This window comes from Procambarus clarkii, chromosome 64, assembly GCF_040958095.1.
Source record: "Procambarus clarkii isolate CNS0578487 chromosome 64, FALCON_Pclarkii_2.0, whole genome shotgun sequence".
Classification (NCBI taxonomy): domain Eukaryota; kingdom Metazoa; phylum Arthropoda; class Malacostraca; order Decapoda; family Cambaridae; genus Procambarus; species Procambarus clarkii.
This window is the reverse complement of record NC_091213.1, coordinates 7,930,183-7,947,206: the sequence shown is the minus strand read 5'-3', so window position 1 is coordinate 7,947,206 and position 17,024 is coordinate 7,930,183. Positions and strand designations below refer to the sequence as shown.

Below are 17,024 nucleotides of genomic sequence, written 5' to 3'. Positions count from 1 at the left end.
CAATGATCCTTCGGGGTAGGGAGGGGGCGCACCCTACACAGTAAACTGGCCTTTACAAGATGAACTCTTGAATCCACCAGGAACATTACCCCTGGCCGAGCAAGGGCATTATTGGACGAGTGCTTAGGGAAACGCAGCCAAAGCACATGCAGCTCAAAGTAAACCGTTCCTAAAGTCCACAAATGTGAGGCTTGTAAAGACACACACATGAAGCAATACTAAATATTGAAGTAATACACTAGCACAGAGAAATGAATGATGATGAACACATGATGCACATGATGAATGAACATCATAGGGCCGTGATGAGGAACATGGAATCCTCATCATGGCTCGAACTAATTTTCTCAGCTCCCTAGCAAATGGGTCCCCATGGGGGCAGAGTCCAAAGGATGGCAAATACTTATCTACGAAATAATTGAAACCTGAAAAGTTGGTGGCTCAAAGAGCAGTTGAAATTGTTGGATATCAGGCAATGGAGCGAGGCATTTTGACTTGGGAGCCGGCAGCTCCCAGTAGTCCTGCCACCTGGTGTAACCAGCTGTAACTAAGGGAATTTGACCTAACTGCTGGGTGGCACATTTGGGGAATCCATTTGCTGCACCGTTTCTCTTTTTTGCAGCATTCTGTTTAGCTTCGCTGACTTTCTGGATTTTAGAAGCTAGACATGCAATTGTGATACAGAGATGAATGGAAGCTCTCAGTCCCTTTACAAGTGGTAAGTAGAATGCACTAAAGAAAAATGTTGAAGCCAATTCCATTCAGAACTTTCAACATATGATGAAAACATTAATACTGAGAGGGGTAATTAGTGTGCCAGGTATAAATGGCTAAGAGGCAGGGCATAAAGAGCCAGATCTCGCTTCCCAGTAGTCACAGGGTAAACACTGATTATCTTGAGATTATCTTGAGGTTATCTTGAGGTTATCTTGAGGTTATCTTGAGTTGATTTCGGGGCTTTAGTGTCCCCGCGGCTCGGTCCTTGATCAGGCCTCCACTCCCAGGAAGCAGCCCGTGACAGCTGACTAACACCCAGGTACCTATTTTACTGCTCTGATGGTGTCAGATTCTGGCTTTGTGCTCTGGTAGGCTATTAAGGGGCACCTAGGGATGACGATGTATATATCTGGAACTATTTCAGTACAGCTAGCTACAGGGAGCCACAATTTAGCCCCTCCAGAAAACTTGCAAGCTATAATTTAAAACATTTTAAAACAAACTGCTATAATACAAATACAATAACGATTAGATACTTGGCCATTTCCCACATTTAATAGGGAAATGGCAGAGTATCTAAGGTGTACGTGTAGACTTTACGGTCAATTTACGATCAAAGTATGCCTACCTCTACACAAACTCTAACTGGTGGATTAGATGAGAAGTATTTGATGTACTGAGCATTGAGTTGGACATAATCATTTATATCCTGCACGTACATCTTCACACAAACTAAGTGATGCAACTCCATTTCTTCACCAAGCAAACATTCTGAAAAAGAACCATTGTGACAAATTAATAACAAAAACAAACACACCACTTCAGGAAGAACGCAGGATAGTTTTAGAGGCTACAAGATGCTATGGGGAAATTACCGTCACCAAGACCCATGAGCAGCCCATTAAGGCCTGCGCAACCATTAAATCTGCCAGCGGATTTAAGGTTGCCAGCGGATAAGGCCTGCACAAACCATTAAAGCTGCCAGCAGATTTAAGGTTGCCAGCGCATAAGGCCTGCACAAACCATTAAAGCTGCCATTAAGGCCTGCGCAAACCATTAAAGCTGCCATTAAGGCCTGCGCAAACCATTAAAGCTGCCATTAAGGCCTGCGCAAACCATTAAAGCTGCCATTAAGACCTGCGCAAACCATTAAAGCTGCCATTAAGGCCTGCGCAAGCCATTAAAGCTGCCATTAAGGCCTGCGCAAACCATTAAAGCTGCCATTAAGGCCTGCACAAACCATTAAAGCTGCCATTAAGGCCTGAGCAAACCATTAACGCTACCATTAAGGCCTGCGCAAACTTACATGACGGTATATTTTTATTTCCAGACACCTCATACAGCAATAAAGGATGCTAAAACATGAATATATGCAAAGATATGTTCTATCATTCAGGGGTCAGAAAAAATACTTTTAGCAAAAATATGGCAAAACATTGTGCTGGAACAGACCTGGTCCTAATTAGTGTGTTCAAGCAAGATGCTACTATATTAGCTATTACATTGTTTACCAAAGAAAAAATACCAAAATACAGCAATGTGCATAAAAAAAATGCCAATTCAAACTGAACATATTACCAATTCAAAACAAAAATCCTACCTTTTAACTTCATGAGAGCTTCCTCTGCAGTGTGGCCAGAGAAGCTGCCAGCAAAAGTAAAGCCTGTGATGGTGCGAACAACACTGAAGTGCAGGTCATCTGGCACTTCCGGTGAAGACACCACATCACCTTCAAATGGCTCATAGCTGAAAATTTTAAACGACTGAAATTTCCATATGGATAAAACAGGCAAAGGGGAGGGGGGGAAGGGGAAGTTGCAGACATATTGGGCCAAGTTGACCAGACCACACACTAGAAAGTGAAGGGACGATGGACGTTTCGGTCTGACCTGGACCATTCTCACACAATCGACTTGAGAGTGGTCCAGGACGGACCGAAACGTCATCGTCCCTTCACTTTCTAGTGTGGTCTGGTCAACATACTTCAGCCACGTTATTGTGACTCATCGCCTACACATTGAGCCAAGTAGTGACAGGGAGGCATATTTACAAATGAGGAATAGATACAGTTCGTATAAGCTTATATCTGGTAAGAATATAACTGAGTATATGATGGTATGGTATAAAGATGACATAAGAAAAAGCAACAAGTGGAAGAGTAAAGGGCTGCAGGAGGTAGAAGAACTACACAAGTGGTATACAAGGTAGCTATACATGTAGAGGAATAATGACTGTGAACAATGGCCGTTTCACAAGTACAATAACCCCACAGCTAAGAAACTATACACACTTCTCTCATTCACTTTTGTAAACAGAGTGGTAGATGGTTGGAACAAGTTAGGTGAGAAGATGGTGGAGGCTAAAACCGTCAGTAATTTCAAAGCATTATATGACAGTGCTAGGGAGATGGGACACCACGAGCGTAGCTCTCATCCTGTAACTACACTTGGGTAATTACTACCTGAAGGTGTAACCTACACAAAACCTCATCATGGCTCATTACCAAGTCGCAACTGAGACATACAAAAAGAAAGCCATGATGAGGCCAGAGAGCAAGTGGGATGGACAAGGTGGTCAGGTGTAAACGGAAAAAGCAAAGCATGAAAAACAGAGCTGAAGGCAATTTCCTGGATGACAGCAGAGAAGACTTCTTTTTGTGTTCACATTATTCGGTATTTAATCTCTGTATAAACTACATCAAAGCTTTGTGCAGGTGAATTATTAATTATGCATACAACAACTCACAATGGGCAATAATATATTACAGCAACAATAATATATTACAAGAAATATTACAGGAACAACCGTGGACATCTTCAAGAGGAAATTAGATTGTTTCCTTCAAGGAGTGCCGGACCAACCGGGCTGTGGTGGGTATGTGGGCTTGTGGGCTGCTCCAAGCAACAGCCTGGTGGACCAAACTCTCTCAAGTCAAGCCTGGCCTCGGGACGGGCTTGGGGAGTAGAAGAACTCCCAGAACCCCATCAACCAGGTATCAACCAGGGCTTGGGCAAATTCAAAATTTGTAATTGAAAGAATAACTGGCAAGTCGATGCAATCATTGCAAAATGAAGATGATGGAAAGATACTTCTTCTTAACTATATTAACTTAATACTTGGTGCACCTAAACAAATGAAGGTTCAGGTATCTCAGCTCAACAAAGATAATAGCACAGTGACTGGAAATCCTATTTTGACACACTACTACTACTATTACTACTCTCAGCTGTGTTTATATGTTGGACACAATGCCAGTGGATCAACACGGAAACACAAGATGTAACATCAATTACAGATTCACAAAATTGTACAGAATTACATCCTCGGATTTGTAGTTCTGAGGTTCTGGGTTCGATCCCCGGTGGAGGCGGAAATAAATGGGCAAAATATTTCTTTCACCCTGATGCCCCCTGTTACGTAGCAGTAAATAGGTACCTGGGTACCAACTAGAGAAGGGAACTCTAGCCCAAGCAGTTGGTGAGCCAAAAAACAACGCTGCACATGATGCAAAAAACTGAAGGAAATACAAACATGCCCCTGCAGGACAAACTCTAAGACAACAGCCAACACTTAGCTTATGTGAAGTCAGAAAGAGTGGATAGGACACTAAGAGCTAATAATACAACCACACCAGGTGCATGATTGAGGTAGATAGTAAGGAAGGAAAGGAAAGGGAGAGTTGGGGCTGCTATCTAGTAGCCCCAACAGCTAACTACCAGAAGGATCTGACATCCAACTACCAGTTGGATCTGAATAACACGTGTTGCAATAATTGATGTCAATTACCAATGTTTCGTGCAGTTGCTCGTTTTGGGGTGCTGCTCTACCTTTTAGATGAATTTCACATCGGTCTGGATTGACCTAGTATCCTCAGACACTCTTTGTTTCTATTGAGAGGATCAGGTTCATGTTCTGGTCCCCAGTGGGCATCCTGAGTCACAAGGGACAAATGGGTTTGGAGCAAACCAGGCAAGTAGCTCCGGAAGTCATGGAAGCGAGCTCTTAAAGAGACAAAAACAAAATGACCTCAAATGAACCAATTATTCCAGAGAAAACCAACACAACTTGGCTTTAAAAAAGAAGTAAAGAGATCTGTGCCGAGGCATACAGCCTAAGCGGCACCAGGGCACTTGAAATGCAGATGTGCTACTGTGAAGTAAGGATGCATTATAATACATTCCTTTCAACACCATGTACAGCAATGAAGCAAGATCGTGGAATTTACCACATATTTTAATTCTAAAATTTAAGCAGTTGAAATGATTAAAAGAAATTAATGTGGCATAAATAGGGGGAGAAAAATAAGTTACATTAGTGAATGAAGTATGTGGACTAGCATACTGGGCCAGATATATGTGATAGCAGAGCAAGTCAAGAGGTTCTCGGCCATATGGAGACCATGACTAACGATACACTTATAAAACTGTGTATCTTATACAAGTGTAAAGTATAAGGATGAGGATTTCAAAGACTAAGATAAATAGTACATTATTCAGCGCTATTGAATCTAGCAAAATAATTTACGAAAATGACATTGTACTATAAACCTTTAGAACTACACAGTACTCTTTTACAGCAATTAAGTAATACCTGGTTATAGAGGTATCAGCATCTTCTATATGTGACTCTTTTGCCTGGTCCTCGGCTTGTTGCTCCTCCTCAGCCAGTTTTAAGTCGCACAGAAACTCTTCTGGGCCGCGTAGTCCTGCTGCCTTCACTAACTCTAGCTGGCTCACTTCATCCCCCTAAACACATGAGGATCAATATAGTCAAGTGCTTTGGCTTTTTCCATGCTAATTGCACCAATACAAATAATAATAAAAGCATTAAATGCCCTAACAATCATGGATATTGTAGATGAATTTGCAGTACATGGACACAGAAATGCAATTGACAAAATCAGGATAAGGTAAAATAATAGTCAACAGAAATGTCCTCCTTTTAGGGCTAATTCTGGAAGAAAACCTTGACAATTTTCAGGAGTAGGCAGATAAATGGCTGCTGGAATTCAATATAAATAAATGTAAAGTAATGAAAATGGGAAAGGGAGACAGGAAACTAGACCATAAGGGGAAGGCAATTTTAAGAAACAATAAGAGAAAAAGACCTGAGACTAGACATAATCCCAACACTAATACCAGAAGCTCATGTGAACAAACATTAGTAAACAATGTAATTTAAGAACCTAAACAAAGAAGCCTTCAAGTCCATACACTTCCTACATGAGACCATTACTTGAGTATGGAGCTCCAACATGGAACCCACAACTTGTGAAACAAGCAAACTTGAGAAAGTTCAGAGGTTAGTAACTAGATTAGTACCAGAATTGAGAGGCCTCAGCTATGAGAGAACTCTCCCTCGCCACCTTAGAAGAGAGAGAAGAAATGAGGGTGGGGGAGGAGGGGGGGATGTATGATAAATACCGGTACGTACAAGATCTCCAAGGAAATAGATAAAGTGGATAAAGGAAGCCTATTTAAATTAAGAAAGGGGTAGGACAGGGAGGATATCGTTGGAATCTCAAGACATACAGTCGAGTTGAAGAGATGTAAGGATGTTTTTATTCCCTGTACAGATGGATGGCAAGTGGAATGCAATGAAGGAAGAAGGCATTGAAGTCAATGCCATCAACAAGTTTAAAAAGAAATATGATGAAAAGGTTAACGTTGAGAGGCATAATTAACACCTCAGATATAAACAACTAGGAGACAGGGCATCACTCCTAGCCTTTGATACCTCCCATAGTCACCGATAGGGGGATTGCTAACATTTCGACCCATTGGCACATACCCGACAGTAAGCCCCACTCATAAACACCTAAAATATTCGTACTCTTTTTGCACCTTCTCAGTTTTGGGTTATAAATATAAATTTGGTGTCAAAATGTTTGCAGATAAATTTGCTAGAGTAGAGATGCAATACAAAATGTGTTTTAATAATAAACAAAGCATTACTGAGCTGAATAAATGAATGTTTACTAACATTTCAACATATATCAACATTCCACCTTTTATGTTGACCAGACCACACACTAGAAGTTGAAGGGATGACGACGTTTCGGTCCGTCCTGGACCATTCTCATTACTACTATCCCCTACACCTGACTTTCCTCCTCAGCTCTCTCTTGCCTATTTATTGCCTGACCCTACCTCCTCATCACAATCGACTTGAGAATGGTCCAGGACGGACCGAAACGTCGTCGTCCCTTCAACTTCTAGTGTGTGGTCTGGTCAACATACTTCAGCCACGTTATTGTGACTCATCACCTGCATTCCACCTTTTAGTTTTTAAAAAAATAGAATTAAAAAGAAATGGTACACACATGATTGTTTCATATCGCTGTAAAAAGAAAAACACAACTATGATACGTTCCAGCAGGCGAGTTGCACAGCACTGTGAAAATAATTGTTTTGAGTACTAGGTAGTTGCAGCCCATCTTCTGGTTTAGATATCACTTGTAGTAATGATGTGGACCATCGTACATATATTGACCTAATGGACAACTAAAAAGTAGAATTGGGTACTACTGAATTTGGACAAGGTGGAAAAGGTTTTTATTTAAAATTTAGGTTGCTAATAAAACCTGACCTAGTCTAAACATCCTAGACCTTATACATGCTATCTGAGGCTTAATACAGTACATATGTGCACTATACTAGTAGTAGGCATCCTGCAGTCTTGGGAGACTATGAAGTTGCGCTCTGGTTGCCGAGGCTGGAGGGTTCTCTCCAGGGCGCAAAGCCAGGGTAGGTCGATATGGAAGAGAAGCTGTTACCCATGCAGCAGGTCCTCCTCTCTTCACGTTGCTGAAATTGTCCAATGGAAAGGCAAACGCCGTTGCAGGAGCTGCCAGAATGAGGTTGACGTCAACAACGAACTGCGTTAGGGGCTCCATACCTATATTGAAGTTTTTTTTTTTAGCTTTATTTTCTCCAGACTATACGTAGTATCAAATTCTACTAATTGTCTATTGTGTCAATATATGTATGATGGTGCACATAGTTACAAAAAGTAGTCTAAACAGGGGAATGGGTTGCATGACCGAGGTGAGCTACCGAAGGGACAATTTCAGAAAAATGTTGGTCAGTTATCTTTATCAGACTAGAGTACAGGGTACTGAACTTTCAATCAGGCATGCTTACATAGGCTATTCTCATGCACTATATATTTCAGACCTCCCCTTAATCGCCTTCCTCTCTCTCTCTCTCTCTCTCTTCACATTACTTCCTCCTCCCTCTATCACCCTTTCCTTCTTCCTCCTCCCATCCCAAATCCTTATTCCTTCCAAGCGCTATATAGGGGTATTGGCTTGGCACTTTTCCTTGATAATTCCCTTCCCCTTCACCCTCTTCCATGTAAATCAGATTATATATATTCCTTCTTAGTCCTACCTATCCACTTAACACCACATATAATCCTTATACTGTCCATCTTGAGTTGACTGAAGAATATTTACACACACATTAGAACATAGAAGAAAACAGACATACAAATATGATGACCAGACCACACACTAGAAGGTGAAGGGACGACGACGTTTCGACTCACAATCGACTTGAGAATGGTCCTGGACGGACCGAAACGTCGTCGTCCCTTCACCTTCTGGTGTGTGGTCTGGCCGTCATACTTTAGCCACGTTATTGTGACTCATCGCCTGCAGACATACAAGTATGTCTGCACAAAATTAAGATACTTACAATCTCTTTATCAACAAGCTCTAAAGACTTCAGATTCAGGTAACCAACATCTCCTGTAGTCTCTACCAATTCTGTTTCTCGACTGAAAATAAAAACTACATTTTTTACATTAAGTTTGATTGTTAATTTCTAAAATTAAAAACAAATTCATAAAATGTTACGACTTAGATATTAAATAGTTTTGGCTTTCCTCTTTACACTCACACTAATGGTACCAGTAATTAAATTTTAGTTGGGCTATTAATTACATACAAATATTTGTAATGTTTATGTACTTAAAGATACAGTAATTTGGGGCTATTGGGCCCGTTTGTATATACTACAGTATTTCAAGATTACAAAAATTAACACATTGCACAAATCTAAAATTGATTATGTAAAATACAGTACTATATACTGTAATACTGTACTTGTTGGGGATACGCATAGCATATAAGAAAGACAAATCTTTTACAGTGAATGTGTAAAAATCTTAAATAAGGGGAAACGGGGCAAGGAGAGAGACCAAAACCAAGTCAAGAGACAAGGACCCATGTGGAGAAGCATAAGCTGGTCAGAGGTGGAAAAACACGATTCCGCTTGCAGAGCTGCACCGAGGAAGATACCTAGTTGATGGGGTTCTGGGAGTTCTTCTACTCCACAAGCCCGGCCTGAGGCCAGACTCGACTCGTGAGAGTTTGGTCCACCAGGCTGTTGCTTGGAGCGGCCCGCAGGACCACATACCCATCACAGCCCGGTTGGTCCGGCACATTTTTTAGAAAACAGTCTAGTTTTCTCTTGAAGATATCCACGGTTGTTCCGGCAATATTTCTTATAATCACTGGGAGGACGTTGAACAACCGCGGACCTCTGATGTTTATACAGTGTTCTCTGAGTGTGCCTGTGGCACCTCTGCTCTTCACTGGTTCTATTCTGCATTTTCTTCCACATTGTTCACTCCAGTATGTTGTTATTTTACTGTGTAGACAGTAAAATAAAGACTTGACTTGAAGACAAGTCAAGTAAAACAAGTAAAGACAAATAAAGACAAAATAAATAAAGACTTGACAACAAATGCAAGCAAGAGCGGCTCCGCCAATGTCACGCAAGAGGCGACAGTATTCGGCATGAGATACTGATCGAGAAACAACCACGCCAACAAGGACAGGACAGCCCTGACCAAAACCAAAGAAAGACAATGACAAGAGAGATACGGTAGTGGTGAAACAAGTGCCAAGCAATTTCATACTGCCACCATGAGGAAAGATGCTGGTGGAAAACCAACAAAACAGCATCAAATGTGTATAAAAAAAAAAGTGTAGGGTAGAGGAGAGAAAGTAAAAAAGCGAAGTACTGTACAAGTACTTCAGCCAATCTACTGAAAGGGGCCAATCCAGGGTAAAAATGCCTGGGCTCGAACACTGGGTTTGAAGTGCCAGAAACCAAGGCTGGGCAGGCCACCAGGGAGCCAGAAGGACCACTCGCCCCACATATGACTCCAGAATGGACACAACCCAAAGCAACACAGAGGATAAAAGGTAAATGCACATCCACTTCGACCATTCCAGTTGAAATGCAACTACCAACGTGTAGTGTCACGATGGGTGAATTGTCACAGTGACTGGCCACAAAAAAATGAAATACTATTTTGTTTTTTCTTGTGAAATGGTAGACCTGCATTCAAAAGTACAGAGCAGAAAATACTCAAAAATCATACATGTCTACCAGTAGTTTGGCCTCAGCTGTGGTCTACATTCACTCCAGCATTTGTCAGCATTAGTGTGATGAGAGCCAGGATAAAAAACCAAAACAAACAAGAAATATTATGAAATATATTTAACAGTAAGGAATTTGCCTGCAAAGGCCAAATTATACCAACTAAATGTATACGGTACAGTGAAGATCTTCATCCTAGCTAGATAAATGCAGTCCGAGTCATAAGTTGACGAGAACCAGAAGCAGAAATCTGGCTTGCCTCCATACCACTTTGTGGCCTTCCATATCTACTAGGAGACACCAATCAGCTGGTCGACAATGAAACTGGGGGAGCCGGTCAGCCAAGCGGACAGCACGCTGGACTTGTGATCCTGTGGTCCCGGGTTCGATCCCGGGCGCCGGCGAGAAAACAATGGGCAGAGTTTCTTTCACCCTATGTCCCTGTTACCTAGCAGTAAAATAGGTACCTGGATGTTAGTCAGTTGTCACGGGTTGCTTCCTGGGGGGTGGAGGCCTGGTCGAGGACTGGGCCGCGGGGACACTAAAGCCCCGAAATCATCTCAAGATAACCTCAAGATAGCCATTGAAACCACATTGGCAACACTGATACTCTAAACACCGATGCAAAACGTAGATCTTTATTTGGCAATGACCGCACCGCACTAGACAATCAACACACGACAACAACCACTCTGAGGGGTTAATACTTCAAAGTGCAAATATAAAACCTACAAAATTATATATAAAGTACCGTATGATAAACCAAAATATTAAGCACGTGACCAATTTCCCCATAGCATGCCCAATAGCCCCACTAAGTATCAAGCTAAACCCACTAACAAGATGCACTAAGCATCACTGCCAGCTAAAAGGGCCAAATGCGGGTTCTTCTAAAAGTTGGGTTGACGTGACATTATCAAAATAGTGACAATATTATATAACAACATATTATATATATATTGGCAAAGAACTACTCACACTACTATACGCTTTCTGAAAATGGGGCAGTCAAGAGTAAATGTTTCATATTCACCTCCTTCGCCGCATACATTCAGCCGATATTTTTCTTTCTGTCAAAAAGAAAAAAAAAGATGCAGTAGCTTCTTCTGCAATTCTGGTACCAAACAACAATAAAAATGTTCAATACTTTAACATAACATTCACAGCATATTTGAATACACAGTAAAGTAGCCTTCTGATTATCTAAATTAATTGGATCTCATTTGATCCAGCCAGAGATTGAGAGATTTTCCAATTGAACCCAATTTTTGTTCAAAAATGGCTTTACTCCTCATTCACACATCAGGCATTTTTGATTGGTTCATTTTGATACTCTCTAATGTATACATAATGATCTGTCTATGCAGGTGATGAGTCACAATAACGTGGCTGAAGTATGTTGACCAGACCACACACTAGAAGTTGAAGGGACGACGACGTTTCGGTCCGTCCTGGACCATTCTCAAGTCGATTCGAGAATGGTCCAGGACTTGACTATCGACTTGAGAATGGTCCAGGACGGACCGAAACGTCGTCGTCCCTTCAACTTCTAGTGTGTGGTCTGGTCAATGATCTGTCTATATTGGACAAAATCTTTACTGGATTAGCAACTTTTCACAAATGTCCCTTCAGTCACATTTGGCACTCGGTTAGGTTGAGAGAATATTCAATATTGAGAGAATAGCCAAAGAAAGCATCTAGCCCAACATGAAGCCCCAAGGGAAGACTGCCAAGAAATTGCTCCAATTACTTATCAAATAATAGCTCATTTGACACCACTGCTGTCTGCTCTCAGATAGCACCTTCCCAACCTCCAGCCCGACATGTTAGAACACTCCCATATTCTTCCTAAACATATCAACCCACCTTAGAACACAAGAGAAGTAAGGCAGGCAGGAGGGAGCGAGAGTGCACAAAATGAACCACTCAGAAAGGCTCTTTTCATAACTTCAAAGCCAGATTTCTGAGCTGGCTCATTCTGCCACTAGTTAATGTATCACCACAAAACAATACTTGAATGTAGGCACTCACCTACGCTGCAGAACAGTGTCAGAAAAGCATAGAAATGCCTAAGAACACACAGGAAGCTTGGCCAAACATAACGCATCCACTATGCCCAATGAGCCATGAAGCAGTGTTGATCAGTGAGACAAGTGATATAAATCCAAATCTAACTTCAAGAGAGACACACATCAGCAGAATAACATTGGTGGCATATGCCAGAATGGTGAATGTATGGAGAGCCTTCAGGTATTTAGAAGCTAAATACAAGCTTATGTGAGACTTGCTCTTAAATATGCTGCCCTGGCAGGGAACCGTAAATACAAGCTTATGTGAGACTTGCTCTTAAATATGCTGCCCTGGCAGGGAACCGTAAATACAAGCTTATGTGAGACTTGCTCTTAAATATGCTGCCCTGGCAGGGAACCGCTACCCCTAAACAAAACAAAGAAAAGGTCCAGAGATATGTAACAACGCTCACTTCTCACCTATGAAGAAAAACTGAGGGAACTGGACCTCACCACAATAGAGGAAAGAAGGAAGAGAGCAGACATAACACACAAGACTCAAAAAAGAGAACTGACCATGGAGACCAAAAACTCATATTTAATGTGAAGAACAAAAGAACAACAGGTTATACATGAAAATTGGAGAGATAACATAAGGAACTTCCAAAATATAAGGATCATACATAAAAAGAAATGGATTAGATAAGAAAGGTGTTGATGCTAATTCAATACACAATTTTATATGAAAAAAACCCATTGTGCATAGTAATAACTAAATTCTATGGTCCATCTTCCCTTTAGCTTTGCATAAATATTTTACTTTACACAATATTTTCCTAAATAACCAGGTTCCACTTTTCCAGACTGGGTGAGAAACAACTGGTCCAAACTACTAGGGTCACACTATATTAATAAAACAGTATTGCTTTCTATAAACCATATAAACCCAATTAATCCTGCATGCTAATATCTCATGAGGCATTCTGCTACCTATTCTAAATAGCCACATTTGAATAAAATTTGATGCCAAACCTAACCTCGACAATCACTCGTCAAGGTTGATCCTGGAGACAGAACCTAGTGACAGCCGGTCGGTATCAATCATTATGCCTGTCTTAAGACACGCCGTCAGGCTGAATTTTGCATAAAGAGGTACAAGGCTTCTTGCCCTTGTACTTCTTGCTGCTAAACCAAGGATTGTTCTACAACCAGTATAATTAGTCAAGAACAGTTTGAAAAGATCCTCACTGTGCTGATACAGGTTAATGGTTTGTTATGACAATGCACAGAATTGTCCTAGGGTCTTAGGGAGCAACTAATTTACTAATGCAATTGCTTTTCATAATACTCAAAACCTGATATTTTGGGGGAATACTGTACTGAACATGCATTATTGTACCGTATGTCCTTGTTGCATTTTTAAGTGCGTGCATTATGTGTATTTAATTTATTCTTTTGATGTACATATAACTAGCATTGAATGTAATGAAACGCCATTTTCTGGGTGAGCCCCGGAGGGTCCCTGAAGCTATCTGAACTGATATGTGCTATATTAGTTTGGGGTCATTAGCCACAGGAGTCCTTATGCCTACCGGGGACCACGAGCCAGACCCTGGCTCCCTCAGAGAGGTGCAGGGAGCAATAGCCTATGAGCACTTTGCATTTAAAGTATGTCATAATTGTGATCGACCGGGGAAGGACCCAGAGAGGTAGGTGAATTAAAACAGACCACTGTCTGGTTAACCTGTGCAATCTACATCCAAAAAGATCAAAATAACTCCCCAAGTAAAAAACCCAACAAACAACACTTCAATCCCTCCAGTTCTTGAACGATGAAAACCGCCGACCGGATGGAGCGAGGGTGTCAGAAAGTCTCTGGGGCTCACCCAGATAATGGCATTTCATTACATTCAACACTGGTTTTCTCTGGGAAGCCCTGTCAGCTCCCTGAAGATAACTACCTAAAGATAAGTAAGAGGAGGGACTTACCTGGGAGGCAGCAGCACCGCAGGTCGCAAGATGAGGATGAGACCGACATATGTGACAGGTGCCCCAAATTCACACACGACCAAGTAGGAACCGGAAAGGTCACAAGATACCTGCCGGCCAGAACCCTGTTCGACCTCCACCCCCCCACCCCCCGCCCGAATGTCGACCCAAGACACGTTGCCGAAAACTTCAACGAGAGCAGCAGACTTCCTAACATCAAGGGCACAATGGTAGACTGCAGGCTGGCTAGACTTGATGACACTGCAGACAACCCGAGATATACGAGCCCTGGAACAGGAAACCATGGAAATCGGATCCATCCAGAGACCATCCAAGGTCACAGAACCAGTGGCCCACAGGTAGCGGCATAAAGCTGCCACTAGGCGCAACACGTGACACACCCCCGGCCTAACCAACCAAGCATCCACAACTAACGGACCCCTGTGGAAGCCAGCCACCTCATTATTCACTAGAAAAGAAGAAAGCTGCAAATGAATAAAACAACCATCTGGACCATATGAATAGAACCCCCAGCGTTGGAGGAGAGCATGAAGCTCCCCAACCTGACCCCCAGAGGCTAAGGCCAACAAAAACAAGGCCTCCCAAAAGCAATCAGAGAATGGTACCACATACAATGGGAGACACCGAGATCATGCTGATGTGAAGAGGTCCACTTCCAGATGCCCATACGCAAACAAATTCAAAGGATGGAGGCGTCGTCGACCATCCACTCTGTGGAAGGAGGAATGAAGTGCTGTCTGCTGGGACGATGGACACACCTTGAATGTGAATAGCGCAAAGAGCTAAGCCCCGAGAACTCAGCAGATGAGCTACCCGAAGCGACCAGCCCCAAGGTCATGGACCGGAGAACGAACCACATGGGTGCAGTCTGAATGGATCCAGATCACTTAGCCCCAAAGAAGCTGCAACTATCGCAGTGCCTGCTACACAGCCGCAACCTCTTGCATTGTACTGTGAGTTCGAAGGAAGGATGGCCTATCACCAGACCCAACGCCCCTGGCCGGTCTGGCGAGCGCTAGTCACAAAGCTCCAAACAAGAAACGAAGCATCCGTGAACAAATTGAGCGAGGGAAGAGGAAGGTGTCATGGCACCAAACCCCCAAAATGCCCAAAGAGGAAGCCAAAGATACAGCAACAGACGCAAGGACACCAGGGAACGAACCCAGCGATCGTGAAAGTGGCTGCTCTGAAGATGCTGTACCAGAACAGCCTCCGAAGCCAAACCCAGCCCAGCGGATAAACCAGCAGGGGCAAAGTTCAGGCTCCAGCACAGCAGCTCGAGTAACTCGAGCCTACCTTTCACCTACCTTTCTGGGTCCTTCCCCAGTCAATGGCAATTATGACATAATTTAAATGTAAAGTGCGCATAGACCATTGCTCCCTGCACCTCTCTGAGGGGATCAGGTTCTGGCTTGTAGTCCCTAGTAGGCATAAGGACTCTGACTGATGACCCCAGACTAATATAGCACACATCAGTTCCGATAGTTTCAGTGAGCCGACAGGGTTCCCCACAGAAATGGCAACAAAGGTGTGACTGATTAAATGTAAAAACAAAGCTTTTGGTCTGATTTACAGTGAACAAACAGTGTTACATTGTACTGTATTGCTAATGTGTACATCATAACTATAAGGTCAGGTAAAGCCTCACCTAAATCCTTCTTACCATTTTTTCAAGGTATGAAACCATTTGACTGATAGATTTTCCAAGGTGTTTTCTGGGTTCCAGGCCAATGGCTGCTACTTTAATAATGATGGCATCCAAGCCACACTCGACCATCTCTTGCAGAAGTTCAGACTGGTCACGTTGCCACATAAATGCTAGGCAAACTAAGCCTAGTCTACTGCACCTGCAAAAACCCAGTCAAATTTTACTCTGTACTGCATTTTTAAACCTGCCAATATATTTTAGTCCTTAAATTTGTTCATGCTATGTCAACAAAGCAGAATTATTAATATTTAAAAATATTATCCACCATATATAATTCACATTCAGTGAATACAAACAATGACTATATAACAATTTATAACTCTATAAGATATTAAACAATTCGCCAAAAAACTCACACATTTTCTACTCGAACTCGTTGATAATCAGAAAGAACAGCACCGACACTCACAGCATCCACACAGCATTTTGCCTGTAAAGAATAAAATGTTTCAGGTTATGATGCCAAATGCTCGATACAATCTTCCTTTGTTTAAGAAAACTAGGAACTTTGATCAATTTACTACATAGGTTTTTCAAAAGTAACTGTTGTTTTCATTCTGAATGAACATCATATTATATAAAGAGGGAAAACAAACATCAAATCAGCATCTTCTTGAGGTTATCTCGAGATGATTTCGGGGCTTAGCGTCCCTGCGGCCCGGTCCTCGACCAGGCCTCCTTTTTGTTACACATCCCCAGGAAGCAGCCCGTAGTAGCTTCCTAACTCCCAGGTACTTATTTACTGCTAGGTAACAAGGGCATCAGGGTGAAAGAAACATTTTGCCCATTTGTCTCACCTCCACCGGGGATCGAACCCAGAACCTCAGGACTACGAATCCGAAGCGCTGTCCACTCAGCTGTCAGGCACCTCTGACAGCTGGAATGGATGGAATGTAATGAAATGCCATTTGTTTGGTGGGTCATCCAGTTGCTCCCAGTAGCTCACCACCTAGATAGCTCAACACACACACACAACTCACACCAGGCTCTTACAAGTCATTTAAAACCCTACTGGAGATCAGAGGACAAACCCTGGTCTACTCAAAGAGGTTCAAAGAGCAGGGAATGCTAGTTCACCCCGAGAGAATAATCCACAAGGAAGAGTGAGATAACATTCAACAGCAAAGTATATACAAAAAAATTCTGAAAACTCGGAACAAGGAACAAAGGACACTGGGTAAACAAATA

At 42.2% G+C, this 17,024-nt stretch overlaps 1 protein-coding gene across 4 annotated transcripts in view; it reads right to left on the bottom strand.

Annotated features, from left to right (window-relative positions):
• The window catches only part of LOC123768967 (uncharacterized), a 41,777-nt gene that overhangs the window by 13,555 nt on the left and 11,198 nt on the right, over window positions 1-17,024 (bottom strand). For 2 of the 4 annotated variants that reach the window (XM_045759859.2, XM_045759861.2), the window contains exons 4-10: window positions 16,193-16,266; window positions 15,792-15,975; window positions 11,088-11,179; window positions 8,415-8,496; window positions 5,308-5,462; window positions 2,318-2,463; window positions 1,346-1,488 (exon numbers count right to left, since the gene is read on the bottom strand). In XM_045759859.2, the coding sequence (XP_045615815.1) occupies window positions 1,346-1,488; window positions 2,318-2,463; window positions 5,308-5,462; window positions 8,415-8,496; window positions 11,088-11,179; window positions 15,792-15,975; window positions 16,193-16,266 (876 nt within the window). Of the gene's footprint in view, window positions 1-1,345; window positions 1,489-2,317; window positions 2,464-5,307; window positions 5,463-8,414; window positions 8,510-11,087; window positions 11,180-15,791; window positions 15,976-16,192; window positions 16,267-17,024 lie in introns of all 4 variants that reach the window. The other 2 variants (XM_045759860.2, XM_069309145.1) reach the window with 2 other exon arrangements.